The 23,081-nt window shown below is 47.3% G+C and overlaps 1 protein-coding gene across 1 annotated transcript in view; it reads left to right on the forward strand.

Annotated features, from left to right (window-relative positions):
* The first annotated feature begins 2,205 nt into the window (after positions 1 to 2,205).
* LOC132580238 (kelch-like protein 20) overlaps positions 2,206 to 23,081 on the forward strand; it is a 28,109-nt gene continuing 7,233 nt past the window's right edge. The window contains exons 1-4 of the mRNA XM_060250944.1: positions 2,206 to 2,289; positions 3,002 to 3,093; positions 12,798 to 12,981; positions 21,714 to 21,857. Coding sequence (XP_060106927.1) covers positions 2,213 to 2,289; positions 3,002 to 3,093; positions 12,798 to 12,981; positions 21,714 to 21,857 — 497 coding nt within the window. The 5' untranslated portion in view covers positions 2,206 to 2,212. The remainder of the gene's footprint in view (positions 2,290 to 3,001; positions 3,094 to 12,797; positions 12,982 to 21,713; positions 21,858 to 23,081) is intronic.

Below are 23,081 nucleotides of genomic sequence, written 5' to 3' on the forward strand. Positions count from 1 at the left end.
AAATTCCTGCCATATGAACTCCTGGGGTGCTATTAAATGAAGGGTCTATTAAATGAAGTTTGTTTCCAATTTCCCCCCTCAGCAAGGAGGTATGGTCTATTTGGATGGCTCTGTTGCTATGGTCAACTTGCATGTGTGAATGGGTTATTATGGGGAAAAGATCTTTATGTTACCTCCATCCATCCTTTTTGGGGGAGGGGATATTTTTTATATTTATATGTGCATTTGTGTGTGTGCACATGCATACACCTGGAAGTCATGGCAACCTCTTGTGACTGACTCCTATTGGGGGCCTAGAAGATATTCAGAGAGATGGCTGAATAAAGCCTGCCTCTGTCCTTCCAACTGCTGGTATTCCAAGGAGATCTCCCATCCAAGTACTTAGCTTCCTTAGCTTCCAAGATCTGATGAGACTGGGCTTGCCTGGGCTATCCAAGTCAGGGCAACATCCATCCTTTCTAATGGGGTATGTTTACAGTTCAGCTGCATGGTGTTGTGTTGAAGCATCAAGCCATAAGAAATCTAGTGATGGCTATGTGTGTATGAGTGAGCTCTAGACTACAGTCATTAAGTGAATCCTCTCATTGGATGTTGCAAGAGGCAGCTCGATTAGTACCTATTGGGGGAGTGTTTATTTATTAATGCCCCATTTCCCCTTCCCACAAATGGAGATCCAAAGCAACTTACAGCAATATTATCCCTTTTCCATTTTGTCTACAGAACAAACCTGCGAGGCGGGTTAGGGTGAGAGAATGACTGGAAAAATGAGCTCCCGAGGCAGTTTTGAAACAGGGTTAGGGTTGCCAGGTCTGTGTTGGAAAATACCTGGAGACTTTGAAAGTGGATCTGGGAATAGGTGGGGTTTGGGGAGGGGAGGAGCCTCAGCAAGGTACAATGCAGTAGAGCTCACCCTTCAAAGCAGCCATTTTCTCCAGGGCAGCTGATCTCTTCCAGCTGGAGATCAGTTGTCAAAGTGGGAGATCTCCAGGCCCCACCTGGAGGCTGAAAACCTCAGGGTGGTCTCAGGTCTTTTTTAAAACAAACCATGTCCTTAATATCTCCTATTAAAACTATCATGTTTTAATTATCATATAATATTATTATGATTATATATCATATAATATTAAATGATTCAAAAGTATAACTACAGAAATTATAACAATCATAGCAGACTCGCCAGTTATTTTAAAATTCATCTTTCGGTTTTTTAGGTCTGATCTGACACTCTAACCACTGCATAACACTGTCTCTTACTGCTGAATACACCTGCCACTTCTGTCTTGAGGCTCTCTAAAGTGCCAGCGTACATTGAAGATGCTGTATACAGCACTGACTTGCCATTACACATAAACAGCAACCAAGGCATGGTGGCTGTAGCCCCCTGACAGAGCACTTGCCTTGCGCTCAGAAGGTTCTAGGTTCAATCCTTAGTGTCTCCAACTTTAAAAAAAAAAAAGTTTCTTAACTAGCAGGGCTGGAAAAGATTCCTGGAAAAGCCATCCTACCAACCAGAACAGATCAGGGCTTTTTTTGAACAGGAACACAGCTCTGGCTGGCTTGACATCGGGGTGTGTGGTCTAATATGCAAATAAGTTCCTGCTGGGCTTTTTCTCCTGTGTGAAACAACGGTGATGTCAGGGGTGTGTGGCCTAATATGCAAATGAGTTCCTGCTGGGCTTTGTCTACAAAAAAGTCCTGTGTGAAACAACGGTGATGTCAGGGGGTATGGCCTAATATGAAAATGAGTTCCTACTGGTTTTGTCGACAAAAAAGTCCTGTGTGAAACAATGGTGATGTCAGGGGGTGTGACCTAATATGCAAATGAGTTCCTGTTGGGCTTTTTCTACAAAAAAAGCCCCAGAACAGATAATACCAAACCACCCACTTCATCTGTCTTGGGATAAAGCAGCTTCAGTTGCTCATATTACATGTGACCGGGGTGGGTGGGTAGCTCCATGTGGTTGGTCTTGAGCCTCTCTATCTCAAGCTGGCTACCAAGTCCTGAGCTGAAATAAACAACTGTCCCAAAGGATATCGGGTGTCTTGTTAGGCTCAGCAAGACTGGTAGCCTTCGGCTGGAACAATGGCTTGAGCGGAATTTCACAGGCACATGGCTGGGCCCTATCCACCCCCTCCTGGGGCTTGGAGCTATGCCCGGCATTCCTATTTTTGGCTTCTGAGTTTGCATATAAGCCTGTGGCTTGGCCTCCAAATGACAGGTCGGTCTTTTTCTGCACTGGGTCAGGAGCATCACTGGTGTGTGAAGATGGGTATCTATGAAGAAAGAGGGTGAGTACCTAAACCCATTAGATCTCAAACTGAGGAAGGGGTTAAAGCCCTTAAAGGGATGTTTGAGATGCCAGCATGGTGTTTGTATGTGCATATTTTCTTTGTCTTACGAATGTCAATCCATTAAGCAGTCAAGAATCAATATTTCCAGATAACCTGCTACTTAAAAAAAAAATCTTAACTTTCCTTTGGTTTGTCTCAAACTCATCAGGGCTTGAGAGCTAAGCAGGGGTCGACTGTAGTCTGTACTTGAATGGGAGACCACCAAGGAAGTCGGGGGTTGCTGTGCAGAGGAAAGCAATGGCAAAACCACCTCTGCTCCTCACCTGCCTTGAACACCCCATGGTCGGGGTTGCCATGAGTTACTTGTGATTCGGTGGCACATTCTTCTCTTCCTTCGAAGAGGGGAAGAGGCCTTCGGCTTTCCTCTCGCTCATCCCCTTCTTGCTTTGGATGCTGTCGGAATCTATTAAAAATATCCTTGCATCTTTCATAGGGTCAGGAAGGATCAGGTGGCTTCCTTTATTAAAAGGTCTCTTAAATTGGCCAGGCTTGTGCCCGGCATTTGTTTTGTCAGCTCTGATGTTTTCAAAATCAGAATCTTAATCCCCCCAGGATAGAGCAGCAGCTTTTGCGGATTTACCAGGGGTGGGGATGTGGGGTGTGTGTATGAGAGAGACGGCTATGACTATTATATTTTGTGCCCCTGTAGAGAACTGATTAAACCGAAGAGGAAGCTGTTCAGCCAGAGAACCCCACAAGCGGCTTCCAAAAGTGACCCTCAGGCACAGCTGCTTTATGCTAGTAAGTACATTGTTTTTCCTGCTGGTTTTGTTTGGGTGAAAAAGTTGCCTTTGGGAAGCTGGGGCTGGCAAAGAGAGGGATAAGTTGTTTTTTGGCTCTCTGTGTCCTTTAGCACCAGGCTTAAGGAATCCCACATTTCACTGTAACACCTTTAAGTATAATGACAGCCCTGGTGGCCTTTCCGACTTGGCAAAATTGAAAATCTCTAGTTTTAATGCTGCCATAACAAACGGTTTTCATTTGGGAAGGATCTGTACTGCAGCTTGCTGGTAGATAGGCTTTCCAATCCCCAGGTCCCAGAGGGGGATCCCCCGGTTTTACAGGCTTCCCCTCTCCCCCAGCCAGCTGGCCGGCGGGGGAGGCCCCGCCCCCAGAGCCATCATGCACCTCCATGAACGATTCCCATAGGGAATGGTGGGGAATTGATCCACGGGTATCGGGGGCTCTGGGGGGGCTGTTTTTTGAGATAGAGGCACCAAATTTGCAGCGTAGCATCTGGTGCCTCTCTCCAAAATACTGTCCAAGTTTCAAAAAGATTGGACCAGGGGGTCCAATTCTATGAGCCCCAAAAGAAGGTGCCCCTATCCTTCATTATTTCCTATGGAAGGAAGGCATTTAAAAATTTGCGCAGTCCCTTTAAATGTGATGGCCAGAACTCCCTTGAAGTTCAATTATGCTTGTCACACCCTTGCTCTCGGCTCCGCCCCCAATGTCCCCTGGCTCCACCCCCAAAGACTCCTGGCTCCACCCCCAAAGTCCCCAGATATTTCTTAAATTGGACTTGACAACCCTACTGGTAGAGTACTTGCTTTTACATGCAGACAGCTCGAAAACTAGGTAGAGGTGCTGAGTTACCTCCAGCAGAACACTTTGTAGAGTCAAAGAATCATAGAGTTGGAAGGGATTTCCAGGGTCATCTAGTCCAACCCCCTGCACAGTGCAGGAAATTCACAAATACCTCCCTCCCCGCAACACACACATCCCCAGTGACCCTTGCTCCATGCCCAGAAGATGGCAAAAACCTCCAGGATCCCTGGCCAAACTGACCTGGAGAAAAAGTGGCAATCAACATTTCCCTGTGAGTGTAAGAAACGGCCACGAGAACTAAGCACCGATGAACATAAGAGAAAGCCATACTGGATCAGGCCAATGGTCCATCCAGTCCAACCCTCTGTGTCACACAGTGGCCCAAAAAACCAGGACCAATTTCCCACTAGCCTTATGCCACTCTCACTCTCCTCTTCTCAGTGGGGCTTCTGTTGGATTTCACACTATCTGCCCCGGGGCTACAACTTGCTCCACTTCTTTCGCGCAGAAAACAAGATCCTCTAAAAACCAGTTTCTGTTTGCTTCGTGAAAAAGGCAAAGCTAGTTGCAGCCCCGGGGCAGATAGTGTGAAATCTGACAGAAACCCGCAGAGAAGAGGAGCATGAGAGCGGCATAAGGCTCGTGGGAATCGGTTCAGGTGCCATCAGGAGATCCATCAGTGGGGCAACCTTTCCTGCCCTCCTTCCTGTGATCTGTCTAATTAACAGAATCAGCATGGCTGTCAGATGGTCATCTAGCCTCTGCTTAAAATCCCCCAAAGAAGGAGAGTCCACCACCTCCTGAGGAAGCCTGCTCCACTGAGGAATTGAATTTCTTCCTAATGTTTAGCTGCAAACTCTTTGGGTATAATTTCAACCCGTTGGTTCTGATCCGACCTTTTGGGGCAATCAAAAACAATTGTCTTATCTATTATGATGGATTGGATCCTAGGAATCCAGTCTGCTGGCTTACAGTGCTTTCCCAACATTTAGTGAAGACTCCAACCCCAAATTTTATCCCATTGTACCTGCCAGGAGCTCAGGGAGGCGCACCTTTTTTTCCTCTCCTTTTTTCCTTCACAACATCCTTGCGAGGTAAGCTACCCCAGGAAGGTGTGACTAGCTGATGATGCAGGGCTTGTCAAGGAGCTGAATTCCTCTCCCCAGTCCAGCCTGACTATGGTAGCTCTTATAACAATTAGGACCCCAATGCAACTTGCAAACACTCTTCCTGGGATACCTTGTTGCATGTGAATTTGAAGAAGAGAAAAGAACTCTCTTGAGTACCCACACACCACTATTGAATCTTTGGGTGCGATCACACTGGGGATTTGCTGTGTCCGTCTCCTGGCTTTGAAAAAGCTGGTGTTCTTTGATGCGCACTGCGGCAATCGCACAGCCCCCGCTCTGCTACTGGGAGAGGCAAGGGCTGCACACACACAAGAGGCGCATTCAGACTGCTCCTATGCCTGTGAGGCACGCACATTCAGAGATCTACTGGTGGAAAGTTCCCAGTGGCTGTTTAATCTGGTCCCAGCTCATCTTACAATGAAGTAAGGATGGGCGAGACATAGGGGGCAGATTTGTGCATGTGATTGCGCCTGTTTAATCCAGAGGGGAGGCTAGGGCAGACCAAATCTTTCATGTGATCACAACCTTTGTGTTAAGATGTCTTTAATTGCTTGGAGCAGGGTCGGGGTGGGGAAGTTTCTGTATTAAGAAGGGTTGGATTTATACCCCACCCTTCACTTAGAGTCTCAGAGTGGCTATAACCTTCCCCCCTTCCTGTCCCCACAATAGACACCCTGTGAGGTAGGTGGAAATGAGAGCTCTTTTGAAAATTGCTCTTGAGAGAACTGTGACTGACCCAAGGTCAGCCCATCTGGCTGCATGTGGAGGAAACAAACCTGATTCTCCAGATTAGAGTCCGCCACTCTTAACCACTACACCAAACTGGCTAACACCAAACTGACTGTTAAGACCTGATCTAAGATTCAGAATGTGATTGCTTTTTTAATTATACTTTTTTCCCCTTGAGAAAATGCCACATAGGCAGGGCCGGTGCTAGGGATTCTGCCACTCCAGGCAAGAATCCCCACCCTGCCCCTGCCAGCCATGCAGACTCGGGCAGGCAAAAGCAGAGGAGCTGTGCCTGCCCTGCTCAGAGCCTTCTTTCCCTTGCACATGTCAGGGAATGACAGGCGTGCTGGGTAGGGGGCACCCAGTGGCACCCCTGTAGGTCAGGTGGTGCCCTAGGTGACTGCCTACCTGGCCTACTCCCACACACTGGCCCTGCATGCAGGTGTTTTCTTTTTAGAATCCTAGTGAAACGCAATACACTACAGAGTTCCAAACAAGGAGCATTAACGAGTGGAAATATTCTGCACATTTCCTTCCCATTTGAGGCAGGGATATGATTGCCTCTCAAATATTAAGGGTTATTTCTTCAGACTTAGCTTGCAGTATGATCCATTGATTGTATTGCTTCACTTTATAGATGAGAGAGCCTCCCTTGAGTGTTTTTACTTGCCTTAAATCTTTTCATAATAGTGAAGATCAGATTATCTTTGTTGTGGAAGAAGCAGTGATTCTTGAACCGTCGAAGGAAGCGCTAATAAAAGGATTTGCGGTTGTCAAAATGCAGACGGAGTGACAAGATTCACTAAAGAAATGGATCTATAATTTGCTTGGTGAGCCTAGGAGAAACACAAACTCTTGTGAATTAATACTGGAAATGTTGTGTTTCTATACAAACAGAAAAGGATTTTTAATTTTTAAATTAATTTTAATGACAACACATCAATGAAACATCAACAACAACAGAGTTAAAATGACTAAGATACAGATTTCTTCATTATCTTATACAACTCTTATTAGGTACATTAACAAAATAAATTTGAGATAACAATGATTACAAAATAAATATAGGGAATCTTCATTCTTTAAAAGTTTTTCCAATACTGGGTATCGCTTATTCAGGAAGTTTGACTCAGACACAAGATACTCATTTAACCTCTTAACATCCGCTATTTTATAAAGACTATGTAGTCCCACAAACAGTTATACCGCTCTTTTACTTCAGACAGCTGAGAGACCTTCCAATGAGAGGCAATTACTTTTTTGGCTACCAGTAATGATGTTTCAATTAAATCTTTTTGTATGTCAGGAATATCTAAGTCAGGCCAAACATTCAGCAATATTGATTGTATCATAAAAGGAATTATATGTCTAGTAATATAAGTTATTTGTTGTGCAATATGTTTCCAAAACTTAAAGACTATTGGACAAAACCACCAACAATGAATGTAGGTTCCTTCCTCTCCGTAAAATAGACAAGGATATTTTTAACCATTCCTGAAAAAATCAGGTTATAACCCAGGTTACAGCTGATCTCCAGCTGGCAGAGATCAGCTCCCCTGGAGAAAGCAGCTGCTTTGAAGGATGGACATTATGGCACCATGTTGAGTCCCCTCCCCAAACCCCACCCTCTCCCAGATCTACCCCCCCCCCCAAAGTCTCCAGATATTTTCCAACACAGACCTGGCAACCCTACTTTGATTCCCCACACCTCCTCCACATGCAGCCAGCTGGGTGACCTTGGGCCAGTCATAGCTCCACCTTCCTCACAAGTGCGTCTGTTGTGGGAAGAGGAAGCCGCTCCAAGACTCCTTTGGGTAGTTAAGAGCAGGGTATAAAACCAACTCTCCTCCTCCTCCTATTTTCATTGCATCGCTAGAGCTATAATTTTTAAAAGGAAAGAAAAAATTTGGAACATGGGAATCATGGTGTAAGGAGAGCTTGTTCTCTGTGTTTTACAGGATATTGGTATGGCTTTCTAAAAATAAGCTCAATGGACGCACATTACAAGGCTTTCTGGTAACTTTCCTAAGATCATGTGTAGCTGTTTGTCACATCTAAATGTCCATCACACACTGTGCTCCGGTCAGCTCAGAGAAGAGGGTGCGTTCTTCCTGGAAGGGTGTGTAGGGGGGTGGCAAAATTGTCTGGGAAAAAGAAAGATTTACTCATGTCCATCTGTAGATGCCAATCAAAATTTATAACATTGCTGTTGCTTAAAAGGCATATGCTGCAGGGTGTTCTTCTGGAATTTCAGGTGATCTCCAGACGGCACAGTCTCCTGGAAGGAAAGGGCTGCTTTCAGGGTCGGATTCTATTAGGGTTGCCAAGTCCAATTCAAGAAATATCTGGGGACTTCGGGGGTGGAGCCAGGAGACATTGGAGTGGAGCCAAAAGCAAGGTTGTGACAAGCATAACTGAATTCCAAAGGGAGTTCTGGCCATCACATTTAAAGGGACCGCACACATTTTAAATGCCTTCCCTTCACTGGAATTAATGAAGGATAGGGGCACCTTCTTTTGGGGCTCATAGAATTGGACCCCCTGTTCCATTCCTTTTGAAACATGGAGGGAGTTTTGAGGAGAGGCAGCAGATATGTTGCTGAAAAATTGGTGCTTCTACCTCAAAGAACAACCCCCCCAGAGCCCAGATACCCATGGATCAATATAATGGATCATTATCATATCCATTATATTCATTATATTTCCCTATCGAAATCGGTCTCCATAGGGAATAATGGAATACCCAGCAGATATTTCCTTTCTCCCCCGCTCCACTTTCTGAGGCCTCCAAACCATGGGATCCCCTGCCCCCACCTGGGGATTGGCAACCCTAGATTCTATATGGCACCACAACTCTTCAGAGTCCTCTCCCTTCCCTAAGCTCTGTCTTTCCTGGAGAGTGCCTCCAACCTCCAGGGGTTTCCCAAGCAGGAGTTCACCACCTTAGGCCTGGGCGGGTCCACTGGAAGCATATCCCACCTGGAACTCTGCTTTGGATTTAGCTCTTCTTGAGAATGTCTTTTTAAAAAGCCTTTAAACTATGACCTTTACATTTCAAGCCTGAGAACTTCTGTTTAGAGTGGGAGTGGGGAGGGAAATTTTCTGACCTGGATAGGGTTGCTAACCTTCAGGTGGGGTAGGGTTGCCATCCGACTCGAGAAATATCTGGGGACTTTGGGGGTGGAGCCAGGAGACTTTGAAGGTGGAGCCAGGACAAGGGTGTGAGAAACTCGATTAAACTCCAAAGGAAGTTCTGGCCATTACATTTAAAGGGACCACTCACCTTTTAAATGCCTTCCCTCCATTTGGAAATAATGAAAGATAGGGGCACCTTCTTTTGGGGGCTCATAGAATTGGACCTTCTGGTCCAATCTGTTTGAAACTTGGGGGGTGTTTTGAGATGTGGCACCAGATGCTATGCTGAAAACTTGGTGCCCCAACCTCCCAAAACAGCCCCCCTGAGCCCCAGATACTCATGGATCAATTCTCCATTATACCCCATGGAAATCAGTCACCATAAGGAATAACGCTTTCTGATAATCCTGAAGCGGAGGGAGGGTCTCCAAACTGGGGGATCCACTGCCCCCAAATGGTGATTGGCAACCCTAAGGTGGGGCCCAGAGAGCTCCTACTATTACAGAGATCATTCCCCCTGGAGAAAATGGCTGCTTCGGAGGGTGGACTCAGTGGCATTGTACCCCGCTGAGGTCCTTGTCCTCCCCAAACTCTGTTCTCCCCAGGCTCCATCCCCAAAATGTTCAGGTATTTCCCTACACAGAACTGGCAACCCTACTAAAGAAGCTAGTGGCAGTGGGTTCCCACCCCCCAATAAAAATGCTGGTGTTCAAAACTCCACAGATCTGACCCACCCAGCTGTGCCCACCCAAGCTTTCCCTCATGAAAGTTTCAAGATCACCGGGTTGCCCTACAGGTGGATACTTTGTCACGGAGCTTGTAGAGGCCAAAAGGTAGCGTAAGGAAAGCCAGTTGCTTAAGGAAAGTTATTTTAATAAGTACATTCTACTTATTTTTAGTTGTGTTTCTGATGTTAATAATAATTTATAGACCCCCAAAATACACACACATGCTCAGGCTTGTCAAGGAAGTTCTAGAAGTTTCAGATGGTTAGGAGGACAGGATGGATTCCCCTCCACTCATTGTCCAGGAGGCCCTCCCACCAGCATTAGGAATAGGACAGCTTGCCCTGACCTGGGGAGCCCAGGCAAGCCCGATCTTGCCAGAACTCGGAAGCTAAGCAGGGCTGACCCTGGCAAGTACTTGAAAGGGAGACTTCCAAAGGAATACCAGAGCTGGGACGCAGAGAGGCAGATAAGCAAGCCATCTCTCTGAAAAATGTTCAGGCCCCAATAGGGGTCTCCAGAAGTTCCAGGCACACAAGAACACACAAGCGCGTGTGCACACACACACACAAAAATGGAAATAGGATTGCTGGCTCCATGTAGCAAGGAATGCTAGATTTGGTCCTGCAGCTGAAAGATCTGCTTCTGCCTAGACCCGGGCCTCATCTAGGGTTGCCGCTCTCCAGGTAGGGGCTGGAGTTCCCCCAGAATTAGAATTGATCTTCAGACTACAGAGATTCTCTGGGAAGGATCCTTGCAGGCCCAAAGGACCACACCATTTGTTCTTGGTTCTTGTGAGGATCTACGAGAAAAACCCCAAGAAGAAAAAAAAGATCCAGACTTTCCCCTGCTTTCTCTTCCTCCTCTATCTTGTCCTCTCAGTCCAAAATGGGACAACAGAAAGCATTTAATCTCTTCCAGGTAATATTTTCACTGAGCATGCAGTAGATTGGCAGAAGGTTCCCACCACCCTTTGGCCTCTGTGAGCTCCATGACACAGTATCCTCCAGTAGGGCAACACAGTGATCTTGAAACTTTCATGAGGGAAATGAAAGGGATACAGTACATTGTCTGCTCCCCATTTTAGACACAACCTCCTGGGTTTGTAGCAGTGCAGACCTCTGGCATCAAAGCCCTATATAGTTTGGGACCAACATACCTGAAGGATCACCTACTCCCTTATGGACCCACCTGACAACTATAGTAATCTTCAGAGGCCCTGCTTTGGGTGCCCCCACCCTCTAAGGTTTGGTGGGAGGTAACCCGGAACAGGGCCTTCTCAGTCATGGCACCAAAGCTCTGGAACTCTCTCCCCATGGAGATTTGTTCGTCCCCTCCTGTTGCCATCTTCAGCCAGTGGGTAAAGACTTTTTTTTGTTTCATTTGGCATTCCCTTAGTGATCTAGTGTTGCCAGCCCCCCCAATCTGGGTGGGGTTTCCCCCACTTTTGCAGGCACCAGCTGGTTGGTGGGGGGAACCTCGCCTGCAAATGCCCCCAAACACAGCACAATAAAGCCACCTGGAAATAACATCATTGCACCGCTGACATCACATGGCAATACTCTATTTTTTGGGCAAAATTCTATGGTAAAATCAGGCTGAAACCATAGAGAGTTTTGCCCCAAAACTAGAGTATCTGCATGTGACAGCATCGGTGTGATGTCATCACTTCCAGGTGATGTCATTGAACCACACACACTTTGTGTGTATGGCAGAAGGCTACTGCTTGCTGTGCAATTTCGTGCTTTCATTTTTCTTTAATTTTCAGACCCTGTCTATAACCCTTAAAGTGCATCATTTTCATTCCTGTTCAGCCTTTAAAATAATCTATAAATGTAGACTGCATTTAATTATACTCCAGAGCCAGCTCAGCAACCTGCATTTAAACTTACGGAGAATTTAAATCTTTCTGTGTCTGCAGCACCATTTCCTTTGCAAATAATAGAGCTTGTGAGATGCTGGAAAGCAATGTTGGAGAACTCCATTTATTCCCTGAGATGCTTCCCAAAAGAAAGTGAAAGTATGCTTCAGGGCTTCATTTCTATGGTGCCATAGAGTTGTATACCAAATTGCTAGAGTGTTCCCTGTGTGATGTGCCCAGAGCAATTATGTCACTTCCAAGTGATGTCATTGTGCCAGGCAAATCAGGCACCATTGCAGCTCTTCAGGAGTGGGGCTCCTCCTGTCAGCCAATCCTGTGCCAGTGAATTGGAGGCCCCAAAATCAGGGGAATTTCTGCCCCCAGCGGGAGATTGGGAAGCCTATCTGTTAATGAAGCGATCATTATTTGTTTTATTGACTTGTAGCTGGCCTTTCTTGCTGATTCTCAAGGTGGATTATGTGGTGTAAAACAATATAATCAAAAGGCACGAGACATCCAGCGAACAACGCAGCAGGACTAGGATCACAGAGATGAGCGGGCAGGCCCTAGAGTGTTTGGCACCCTAGGCAAGGCTAAATTCTGCCCCCCCCCCCGTCCTGCACTGATAACATCACAGAATCACACGGGAGCGCCCAGTTTGGCGCCCCCAGAAGATCAGTGCCCTTGGCAATTGCCTAGTTTGCCTAGTGACAGGGCCGGCCCTGTTAGCAAGAATGCAGAAAGATATCAGTGTATGATCTACAATCATAGGTGGGAAGAAAACTGTGCCTTCTGTCAATCAAATTGTGCAGAATGGATGGAGAATCCCTCCCCTGTTGCTGATGTTCAGTTGCACAGCCATAGCAAAAAGACAAAGAAAAAAAAGCAAGCTGCACCCTGGAGGGCCCCTTGAGAGAGGTGGGGGTCCTGGAAGTCAGGAGGCGGGCCCCCAAAGCCCCCCCCCCCCCGTGGCTACAGGCCTGCTTCTAGGACAGACAGGATAAAAATGTAATAATAAACGGCCTAGTTCTGCTAGAAAGAAACTTCTTGCACTTCTTTTTCCACACAGCCAAATTAAATGGGGAAACAGATCACAGTAGTGCAGTGCGGGGGGACAGATCAAGGACTAGTGGCAGAACCTGGAAAAATGCAAAGTTCTGCTATTCATATTACATGCCAAGGCTGCATTCAGCCATTCTCATTCTGCCCTAATGGCATGTGCACACCACCCCTTCCTCCTGCCCTTTTGAGAAGGAATGTCCCAATTGTCATTGGATCGAATTGCTCTGATCTTCCCCCCTCTTCTCCTGTTTGGTAGTTGGAGGGCTGAGCCATGGCAGCAACGTCAGTGGTGTGGAGTGTTACAATCCCCTGGACCACGAATGGAAAGTGCTTGGATCTGTCTCAAGGCATCGGAGTGGCGGTGGAGTGGTTTCCCTCAATGGCTCCATCTACGTGGTGGGCGGCCATGACGGCGTGGTATGCTTTAGCAGTGTTGCAAGGTAATTCTGCATTTGGAATTGTTTACACCATTTGTAATCCACATCTCTTGCTGAGACTCAAGGCAGAAATTGATAAGTGCTTGGATTTTCCCTCTAAGGGATACCAGTTCTGGAAAAAGCATACTGCCTGTCCTCATAGTCTGCCATGGGTCTTTGCAGCTGGGTGGCCAGGAGAAATCCTCCTACTGCCCCAACTTCTATCTACTCCGCTATGTTCAAACTCCTAAGCTTTAGCCTCTGCAATCTAGACAGGTGGAGTGTGACTGATAGATAATAGCCATCAGCCTTCAGTGTTCATATTCAACCTGCAACTTCCGGCTAATTTTGAAAAAGCACCTGTAGCTATGGATTGAGATTAAAACCTGAAGAAAAAGTTATGGCCATGCAAAGTTAGGAGAGAAGAGGCAATTAAGTGAGGATGAAGCCATGGGAGAAGGGATGAGTAGTCTCGTTCTCTGCTGCAAGTGGTCTTTCAAAACCCCAATCGTATCCTTTAAGTGCTGAGTTCTTAAAATCTGGCAGTTCTGAATCATCCCCCTGAGCCGTTCAATCAGACATTTGAGAAGAGGCTGAAGTGGTTGTCGAAGGTCTGTAAAATACCTATGTGCATAGCAAGATGACAGCAATAGGTTTTGAGTTTCCAGAAGCAGAGGGAGCTGGGGACATAAATATCTGCCTTGATGAAGGGCTGGGATGTTTGTAGCGTGAGCAATGCAGCAAGTTGGGTGTATTTTCTCCCTTCCTTTTCAATGTATCAGGGTGGCGTAGTAAAGAGGGCTTTGGCATCAGGGCTTTTTTTGGTAGGAAAAGCTCAGCAGGAACTCATTTGCATATTACACCACACCCCTGATCTCACCATTGTTTCACATGGGTTTTTTTAAGAAGAAGCCCAGCAGGGACTCATTTGCATATTAGGCCACAACCCCTGAGGCCAAGCCAGCCAAAACTGCGTTCTTTTGTGTTCCTGCTCAAAAAAAAGCCCTGGTTGGCATCAGTAAAGAAACCTGGGTTCAAGTCCCTGCTCAGGCATCAATGCCACTGTAAAAACTTGGGCCAGAATCACCTGTTTCATAGGTGGCTGTGAAATGAAGAAGGGAAAGTCTATGATTCTATGAAATCCCTCCATTACCTTACCTTGGTGGAAGCAGAAGTCACAAAAGTGAGGAATAAGAAAAATATTTAAAATGAATAGGAAGACACCCCCCAGTCTTGTTAGGTTGGATCAAGGCTTCATCTAGAGGAGGAACATCCTGTCCTAAGTCTTATTGTGATGCTTCCCACCCAAGACAGTTTCCCTACCATCTGCTGTCCCACGGCAAAGCAGGCAACTGGCCCACCAGCCTCAGAATTAGGAGGGAGAGGGAGTTATAGCACCTGGGTCCTCTTGGTTCCCCCAGATCAGCTCTCTGCACTCTTTCTCCCTCCCTGGTCTGAGCTCAGCCTGTTGCTTCCTTTCTAGCCAGGTGTGCTGCCTTCTCTTTTATGGGATTCCCTGGCCCCACCCCCCTACCTGGCCTATCTCCAACCTCTTTCCACCTGCTCCATCTGGGAGACTAAAAAGAAAAGGAAGCCTTTCCTGCCTGCCTCTTTACCTTCCCCCTCTGCCCTGTTCTTTTGCCTTGCTGCTTTGTAACCTCTCCCCTTCTGGCCTTCCCCAAGTCTGAGCTGGACCTTTGTTTTCTGGACATGCCCCTCCCAACCTCTGCCTGGATTCCTGCCAGGGTTGCCAACCTCCAGGCAGCCCCTGGAGATCTCCTGCTATTATAATTGATGTCCAGTAGGCCAAGATCTGTTTCTCTGGAGAAAATGGCTGCTTTGGAGGCTGGACTCTATGGTATTATATCCTGCTGGGGTCCTTCCTCTCCCCAAACTCCACCCTCCCTGGGCTTCACTCCCAAAACCTCCTGGTATTTCCCACCTCAGGGCTGGCAGCCCTACTTCCAGCCTTATTTTCAGCTTTCTGATCAAAGCCACCAAGTAATACACTGTCTTACAGTTTGCAAAAATATATTACAAGGACTGTGTATAACACATAGTAAACAATACAATATTGATAGAGGCCAGCAGTGCTAAGGCCTTTTAAAGTAACAGAAACCCCAAGGGGGCCAAAAAACCCCCGTCCCCAAATAAATAAATATGTCCAAACCTGGAAATAGTCCAACTGAAATTCACAAGGTGGGTGCTCCCAAAGAACGTAGCTTCAACGCAGCCGCTTTCTTAAAAAGACGTCTCTCTAGATTTTGATGACGTTTCAATTCCTTCTTCAGTTTTAACGGCTCAATTGTTCAGGAACTACAATGATAATAATAATTACCAACCAGGGTTTAAACAGAAAAATATACAAGTTACACTTAAACATATCAAAACAATAATTATAACAAAGGCTTACCCCTGTTCTCTAATCACAGCGTTAAGTTTCTCATTTTCATCAAGGAGCTACCCCACCTTAGTTTTAAAGGGATATTAGCTGCTGCTTACCAGGTGTAGCCAATGAAATTTAGATAAAAGCTGTATATTCTATCTCATTGTTAAAACCATATGGTTCATATGTTTTAAATCTAAATATAAATTTCGCCTCCATCTGTAATAAAATCTTTTTCACATCCTCTTGTTCGTATTTTTTATTTTTATATAGGGTACATAAATTACACAGAATCTCATGGCCTCTGGGCTATGCCCCATGCTGATGCAATGATCTTTCATTGGGGCATTTTCACACCCCTGGAAATTCTGGCCCGATGTTCTAACACCCGTGTAATTACTGCACGTGTGGACATGCCTGTATATCGCATCCCACATTTGCAAACGGCCAGATATATGATGTTCCGTGTTTTGCATCCTGAAAAGAAATTACATTGGATATTAAGTTCCTTCGTTTTATTCCAAAATGCTGTCCCCTCCAGAAAGTATTTTGTAGAAAAAGCCTAGCAGGAAGTCATTTGCATATTAGGCCACACCCTTGTCACTGGGCCAGCCAGAATTGTGTTCCCACTTAAAAAAAAAAAAAAAAAGCTCTGATTTAAACGAATCCAGTAAAATATTAAAACAATACAGAATAACAAGGCATCTGGCATCAGTTTACACCCTCTCCATGTTCTGCCTCAGCATGGGACCCAGCCACCTCCCTCTCCCGGCCTTCCTCACAGGGGTGAATCTGGGCCACTGCTTCCTCAGCTTTGGCAGCAGGGGCAGGGTTGAGTTGGGACTGAGAGGGGGCTCTTGGCATCAGTGCTTACAGGAAGCCCTCAGGGAGAGTTCTCTGTTTGCCCATCAGGAGCTGGTATTGGATAAGCGGCCTTTGAACATGGAGGTTTTATTTATCCATCAAGGCTCATAGCCATTGATGGATCTCTCCTCTGTGAATTTGTCAGATCGTCTTTAATGCCACAAAATATTTTGGCAATGAAGTCCACAGGTTAATGTGGCTTTGTGTGAAGTGCTTCACGTTGTCCAAATTTACAGAGTATCAGTTTAGTTGGGTGACCACCAAATCCTGCTCCTTATGGGGAGCATTCCACAATCATTAGAAGGCTGTTGGGGAGTTATATGAGACAGGGTCTTGTTTATGGTGGTCCTGAGATATGTTTCCCTTTGTCCAAATTTACAGAGTATCAGTTTAGTCAGGCAATCACCAAATTCTGCTCCTTATGGGGAACATTCCACAATCATTAGAAGGCTGGTGGGGAGTTATATGAGACAGGGCCTCGTTTGTGGTGGCCCTGAGATATGTTGGAAGTCCCTTTCTCAAGTTGTACATTTAATTCCACCCTTGTTAGCATCAGAAGATAAATAAAGACCATCTTCTTTTGGGGACTGAATTTAGTGGTGATAGTTAGGGTCACCAGGTCTCCCCTGACCACTGGGAGGAAGAGTTGCCAACTGCAGGTTAGAAAACACCTGGAGATTTGAAGGGGTGCCTGGGGAGGACAGAGACCTCAGTGGGGCACCATGCCATACAGTCTGCCCTTCAAAACATTTTCTCCAGGGGAACTGATCTCTGTAGTCAGGGCCGGCCCTAGCCCTTCTGGCGCCCTAGGCAGCAGTCACTGGGCCTGCTGCCTACTCACAAGTAGCCCTGCGGCTGCCACCTACTCGTGAGTAAGTGCGGGGCTAGCTAGAAGGGCTAGGGACAGCCCTGAGGGAAGGAAAGGTGCGGTGGCAGTGGTGACTGGGAGGGGCGGGGTAGGGCAGAAAGGGAGGGAAGGGAAGGAAAAGTGTGGCTGCGATGGGGGGGAGTGGAGAAGAAAGGGAGGGAAGGGAAGGAAAAGTGCGGCTGCGATGGGGGGCGGCGGTGGCGATGGGGGGTGGGAAGAGAAGGAAAAGTGCGGCTGCGATGGGGGGGCGGGAAGGGAAGGAAAAGTGCGGTGGCGGTGATGGGGGGCGGGCAGGGAGGGAAGGGAAGGACAAGTGCCATGGCGGACAGGCAAGTGGCGCACTGGGGGCGGGGTGGGTGGGTGGTGGTGGCTTGGAGGGAGCTAGCGGCAGCAGCAGCGGGGAGGGGGGCAAGCTAAGCACTTGCCTGGGGCACTGGAGGGGGGGGGTGAGAACCCAGTTTGCTGCCCCCGCCTTTCGGTGCCCTAGGCAACCGCCTAGTTTGCCTAGCGGGAGGGCCGGCCCTGCCTGGAGGCTGGCATCCCTAGTAGAGAATCTCCTTAATTTCACAGTTTAAGTTGGAGACATGTTTGTAATACCCCGATTCTCCTAGCAAGGCCTCTGACTATTAGAGATTTCTAAAGGCTCGTCTCTGCCTGCCGCTGTCGTTGAGCACATCAAAAAGCTGGACTGGACGGAAATGGTTGACAGAAAATATCAGCAAATATTAAAAAAGAATGACAGACAGGATCTTGGGCTGTCCCTAATTGGAGTCCCTCCATTCTCCTTCCTGGAGTGTCTTTGTGCTCACACCAATAATCGGGATGGTATGAGACCTTCTCACTGCCTTTCTTAAAATACGGCAAACCTGGAGGGACGCTCCTCTTTCTTCCCTTGAGGCTTGCTGCGGCAAACGATCTCCTGACAACACTGAAAATTGGCTTCGCACTTGATTAGTGGCATACTGCAAGTCACCGTGCGAGTAACCAGGTAATACCCTGAGGGAGAAAGCTGAGCTGCTGGCAGCAGGCAGGGAAGACCCAAAATATCAGTATTAACACAATCTGTGTGCATCTGGTGTCCTACTAAAGAAATGAGGCTAAAGTATGCCCCCCCACCACCACACTGACCTTTTCTGTCCTCACTAGTGGATTTGGAAGGAGCCTGCTAAATCTTCCACTGCAGAACAAGACTGCTTTATGTACATTTCAGCATCTGCATATTCTTATTTTGCTAAATTCTACCTCCGAGTCATGAGGTAGGGCAAAGAACTAAGGAGCCCTTCCTTCCTGGCCAACAGAAATTGTAATCAGCCCTCTTCATTTGGCTTGAATTTACTAAACGCACTTCCAAGTCATAGGGACTAGAAACTTGACTGAATTTGGTACCCAGGACTGCTACTGTGTATTTGTACAGAATTGTGCAATTTATTTAATCAGAGAGGTCGTTGCAGTGTCTGACTTGGCCTCGCTGGTCTTCGTGTAGCTGGATGATGACCTCTCGGAGCCCTTCCCAATAGGCACAGGTGTAAAGCAAGGCTGCGTTCTCGCGCCAACTCTCTTTACGATCTTCTTTAGCATGATGCTTCAAAGAGCCGCAGTAGATCTAGATGAGGACGATGGTGTCTACATCCGCTATCGCACCGATGGCAGCCTGTTCAACCTGAGGCGACTAAAGGCCCACTCCAAGACAATGGAAAAACTCATCCGAGAGCTACTGTTTGCTGATGATGCTGCACTCGTCTCCCACTCGGTATCAGCTCTGCAGCATATGACGTCCTGCTTTGCAGAGGCTGCCAAGCTATTCGGCCTAGAAGTTAGTCTGAAGAAGACAGAAGTTCTCCACCAGCCTGCACCCCAGGAAGATTATCACCCTCCCTGCATCACTGTGGGTGAATCAGTTCTGAAGACAGTCCAGCAGTTCAGCTACCTGGGGTGCATCATCTCCTCAGATGCCAAGATCGACAAGGAGATTGACAACAGGCTGGCAAAGGCAAACCGTGCATTTGGCCGACTGCACAAAAGAGTGTGGAGCAACAAGCATCTGAAAAAAGGCACAAAGATCAATGTTTACAAAGCAGTTGTGATGACAACCCTCATCTATGGCTCCGAATCGTGGGTTTTATACCGTCATCACCTGCGACTCCTTGAGCGCTTTCATCAGCGCTGCCTTCGCACCATCCTCAACATCCACTGGAGTGACTTTGTGACCAACACTGAAGTCCTCAAGCGGGCAGAGGTTACCAGCATCGAGGCACTGCTGTTGAAGACGCAGCTGCGCTGGGCAGGGCATATTTCTAGGATGGAAAACCACCGCCTTCCCAAGATTGCCCTGTATGGCGAACTCTCCACCGGCCATCGAAATAGAGGGGCACCAAAGAAGAGGTACAAGGACTCCTTGAAGAAATCCCTTAGCACCTGTCACATCAACCATCACCAGTGGTCTGACCTAGCCTCAGATCGCAAAGCATGGAGGCACACCATCCACCAGGCTGTCTCTTCCTTTGAGAACACACGCATAGCTGGTCTTGAGGACAAAAGGAGATTGAGGAAGAATCGCACTGCTACAGGACCAACCCTAAATCAGACTTTTCCCTGCAGCCGCTGTGGCCGGACCTGCCTGTCCCACATTGGTCTTGTCAGCCACCAGCGAGCCTGCAGCAAACGTGGACTATTGCACCCTTCTTAAATCTTCGTTCGCGAAGCCAAGCCGAGAGAGAGAGAGAGAGAGATTTAATCAGAGACGGTCCATGTGCATGGTGCTAAACACTGCAAGAGAGTCATTTGACACTAAGGGTTTACAGTCTGAAATCTGGCATGTGGATGGTGAAGGGTTGGGTAAAGGGGAGGGGAAGGGATACTCCTTCTTTCCACTGTCTTACTTTCAATGGAGAAGGTGTATTTAAGGTATGACAAGTGGGGGCCCACAAAACTCAAGAGGAGGAGAAATCCCATCTCCCTCCCCCCACTCTTTCACTAAGCCCAGCATGGCCCCTGGGCTCTCCGGCTGCTGCTGTTAGGTCCAGTGAGAAGCCCTGGGATGTTCAGCATTGCTGCCAGGCCCAGTGGAGCTCTTGGGCTCACCCTAAGCTGCACTACCACATCAAGGCCAGTGCAGAGTCCTGGGTTATGGAGCTGCTGCTGCTGTGGCCAGTATGACCCCCTGAACTCTTTGGCAAAGCCTCTAGGGTCTCCCTGGTTTGCACTGCTACTGCCAGGCCCAGCACGGCTCATGGATTGCATGAACAACAACAGTTTTGGTGGCGGAATACCCAGGGCAGCTCCCAGGTTGTGCACTGACCACCAGGCCCAGTGCAGGGCCCTGGGCTACGCTGCTGTTGGACCCAGTGCAGTTCCTGTGCTGCATGGCCACCACCATGGGAGCTAGTGTAAAGCCCTGGGCTGTGCAGCCACCATCGTTGTACCCAGCGCAGCCCTCCAGGGCCGTCGCTGTTGACCACAGCAAGGGAAATATGTCCGGCACAAGTAAAAACTGACCTTGTGTCCGTAAATTGGACTAGCAGCATAATATGGGATCATAAAGTGAGCTTGTTGGGTTGGGTCACTGGTCAGCCTTTGCCCAGTTTCCTTACTTTCTTGGGTAAGGAAAGGGTTTCCCCACTACCGAAGACCTTTCTTGCTGGAAGTGGCAGGGAATTAACCTGTGTCTTTCTGTATCCCAGAGGTGGTCAAACTGCAGCTCAGGAGCCACATGTGGATCTTTCACACATAATGTGTGGCTCTTGAAGGCCTCCCCCAGCCCCATAAGCCAGCTTGGGGTAGAGATTTCTCTTTAAATCACTTCTCCAAGCCAGCCAGCAGCTTGGAGAATGCATTTAAAGTTAAAGCTTCCTTCCTTCCTTCTTCACAGCCCTCAAACATCTGATGTTCATATCTTGCAGCTCTCAAATATCTGTCATTTATTCTATGGGGCTCTTATGTTAAGCAGGCTCGGCCACCTCTGCTGTATGCCAAGTGGGCACTGCCGCTGAGCCATGACCTGCCTGCTCCAGAGCAGAAACCCAATTTGCTCCCAGTTTCCGGCCCACGGCTAAGGATCCCTATAAAAACAGCTCTCTTGCTGCCCCCAATCATAATAGTGTTTTGCTGCACTCTCTGTATTGATTGCATTCTAACTGCTCTTTGCTGGTCTCTCTCCGTCTCCCCTGGGTTCCTTTAGCACACAAGTTATTGCTGCTTTGTCTTGACTGATAGCTTTGACAACCCAATTACTGCTATATTGCTTGCTAAAAGATGGCTCAGAGTCCCCAGCTCATTCCAACAAGTGTTTCATTTCAGGGCTGAAATCCTGTGTCTAAATATATATATATATATAATTGAGAGAGTGAGAGAGTGTCAGAAATGTGTCATGTGGTATTTCCAGCTCTGCTGTTGCTTCTCAGCAAGCCTGTTGCCCTTCCAAAAGGGATTGGTTGGCTGAAAGGCTAGCCCAGCCACCCCGAGAGGCAAGCCAAGAGGTTGGCTGGTGTCTTATTTTGGGTTTCGAGGTCAGCTTCCTTACAGCCATACTTTACTCTGCCATAATCTTTCCTCCTTACATGGCATGTGAGAGGAGCTTGCCCACATCAGCAACTTCTAATGACGGACATTTGCATTTCCTTTTTTTTCCCAATGCTGAAGGTACGAGCCTGAAACCAACTTGTGGAAGCGGGACGTGGCCCCAATCAGCGAAGCCAAGAGGGATGTGGCTGTTGCTGAGCTGGGAGGCTACCTGTATTGTGTGGGCGGCTATGATGGGCTGTTGTGCCTTAGCACTGTGGAGAGGTAGGCTGCATCCCCTGGATAACTGTGTGGTGGTGGGACAGCAAAGGCGCCAACCTGTGGCATTGTTTAGCAGAGGTTTTCTGTTCACTTGACAGGACGTCTTTGGTGGTGGCTCCTCAGCTGTAAAACACCCTTCCTAAAGTGACTGGCCTAGTGCCTAACTTGTTACAGCATTACACACCAGGAGGAAACTTTTCTGTTTGCCCAGACAATTGGTTGGGTGTCTTAAGCTTGCATTTGCTGTTTCTATCTCTGTTGTTTTCACAGTTTTATTGCTCTGCTGCTTTTATTGGCTTTATTACTTCTGACTTGATATAGCATTTAAGCGTCATTCTGCTGCTTTTGTTATTTTAGCCTTTCCCCTGCTCATTATCATGTTTCAGGCCCCTGAAGCAGTTTTTAAAGGGGGTTTAAATAAAAGTTCAATCAAGGTTTTTAATTAAAAACAAACAAACAAACAAACAGATGGCAGCCCACAGTCCTGGATGTGGCTAAAGCTCCAATGTTTACTAAATCAACTAAATATCTTTTGATCCATTTTTTAAACAGAAACCCCTGACTGGGCAGCAATTTGAAAAAGTGCTTTTATACAATCTGGAGCTGGCAGAGGACATCTTAGAGATTCCCCGTTCTCTTCTTCTCATCAGAGTGCCTCTTCCAGTACCATCTGCACAGAGGCATTCCATTCCCACACACTTACACCTGTCAATAGCATTGCAGACAGGGGTAGAATTCTAGCAGGAGCTCCTTTGCATAATAGGCCACACACCCCTGATGTGGCCAATCCTCCAAGAGCTTACAAAAAAGAGCCTTGTAAGCTCTTGGAGGATTGGCTACTTCAGGGGTGCGTGGCCTAATATGCAAAGGAGCTCCTGCTAGAATTCCACCCCTGATTGCAGACAATCTCTCATCCCTCCTACATGGGAAGGAAAGCTTCTTCTCCCAGCATGGAAGAGGCATTCCTGTCTTCTCTGTTGTGAGAGGGAATGCTTCTTCTGAGATGGTGTCTGCTATTCAGCAGCATTTTGATGGCAACCCTACTTTATTCTTTTGGCTTACAAAAGGAATGTTTACTTTCTGTAAGAGAAGCTTACAGAACGTACAAACATATATACAGCTTGGTAGGGATGTGAAATACAGATGGCTTTGTAAGTTCCACATGAAAGAGAGAAAGCCAGAGGTGAGCTTGAAATGCAGTGTTGGCGAAGGACTTGTCAAGAGCTT

This window comes from Heteronotia binoei, chromosome 12, assembly GCF_032191835.1.
Source record: "Heteronotia binoei isolate CCM8104 ecotype False Entrance Well chromosome 12, APGP_CSIRO_Hbin_v1, whole genome shotgun sequence".
NCBI classification, from domain to species: Eukaryota; Metazoa; Chordata; class Lepidosauria; order Squamata; family Gekkonidae; genus Heteronotia; species Heteronotia binoei.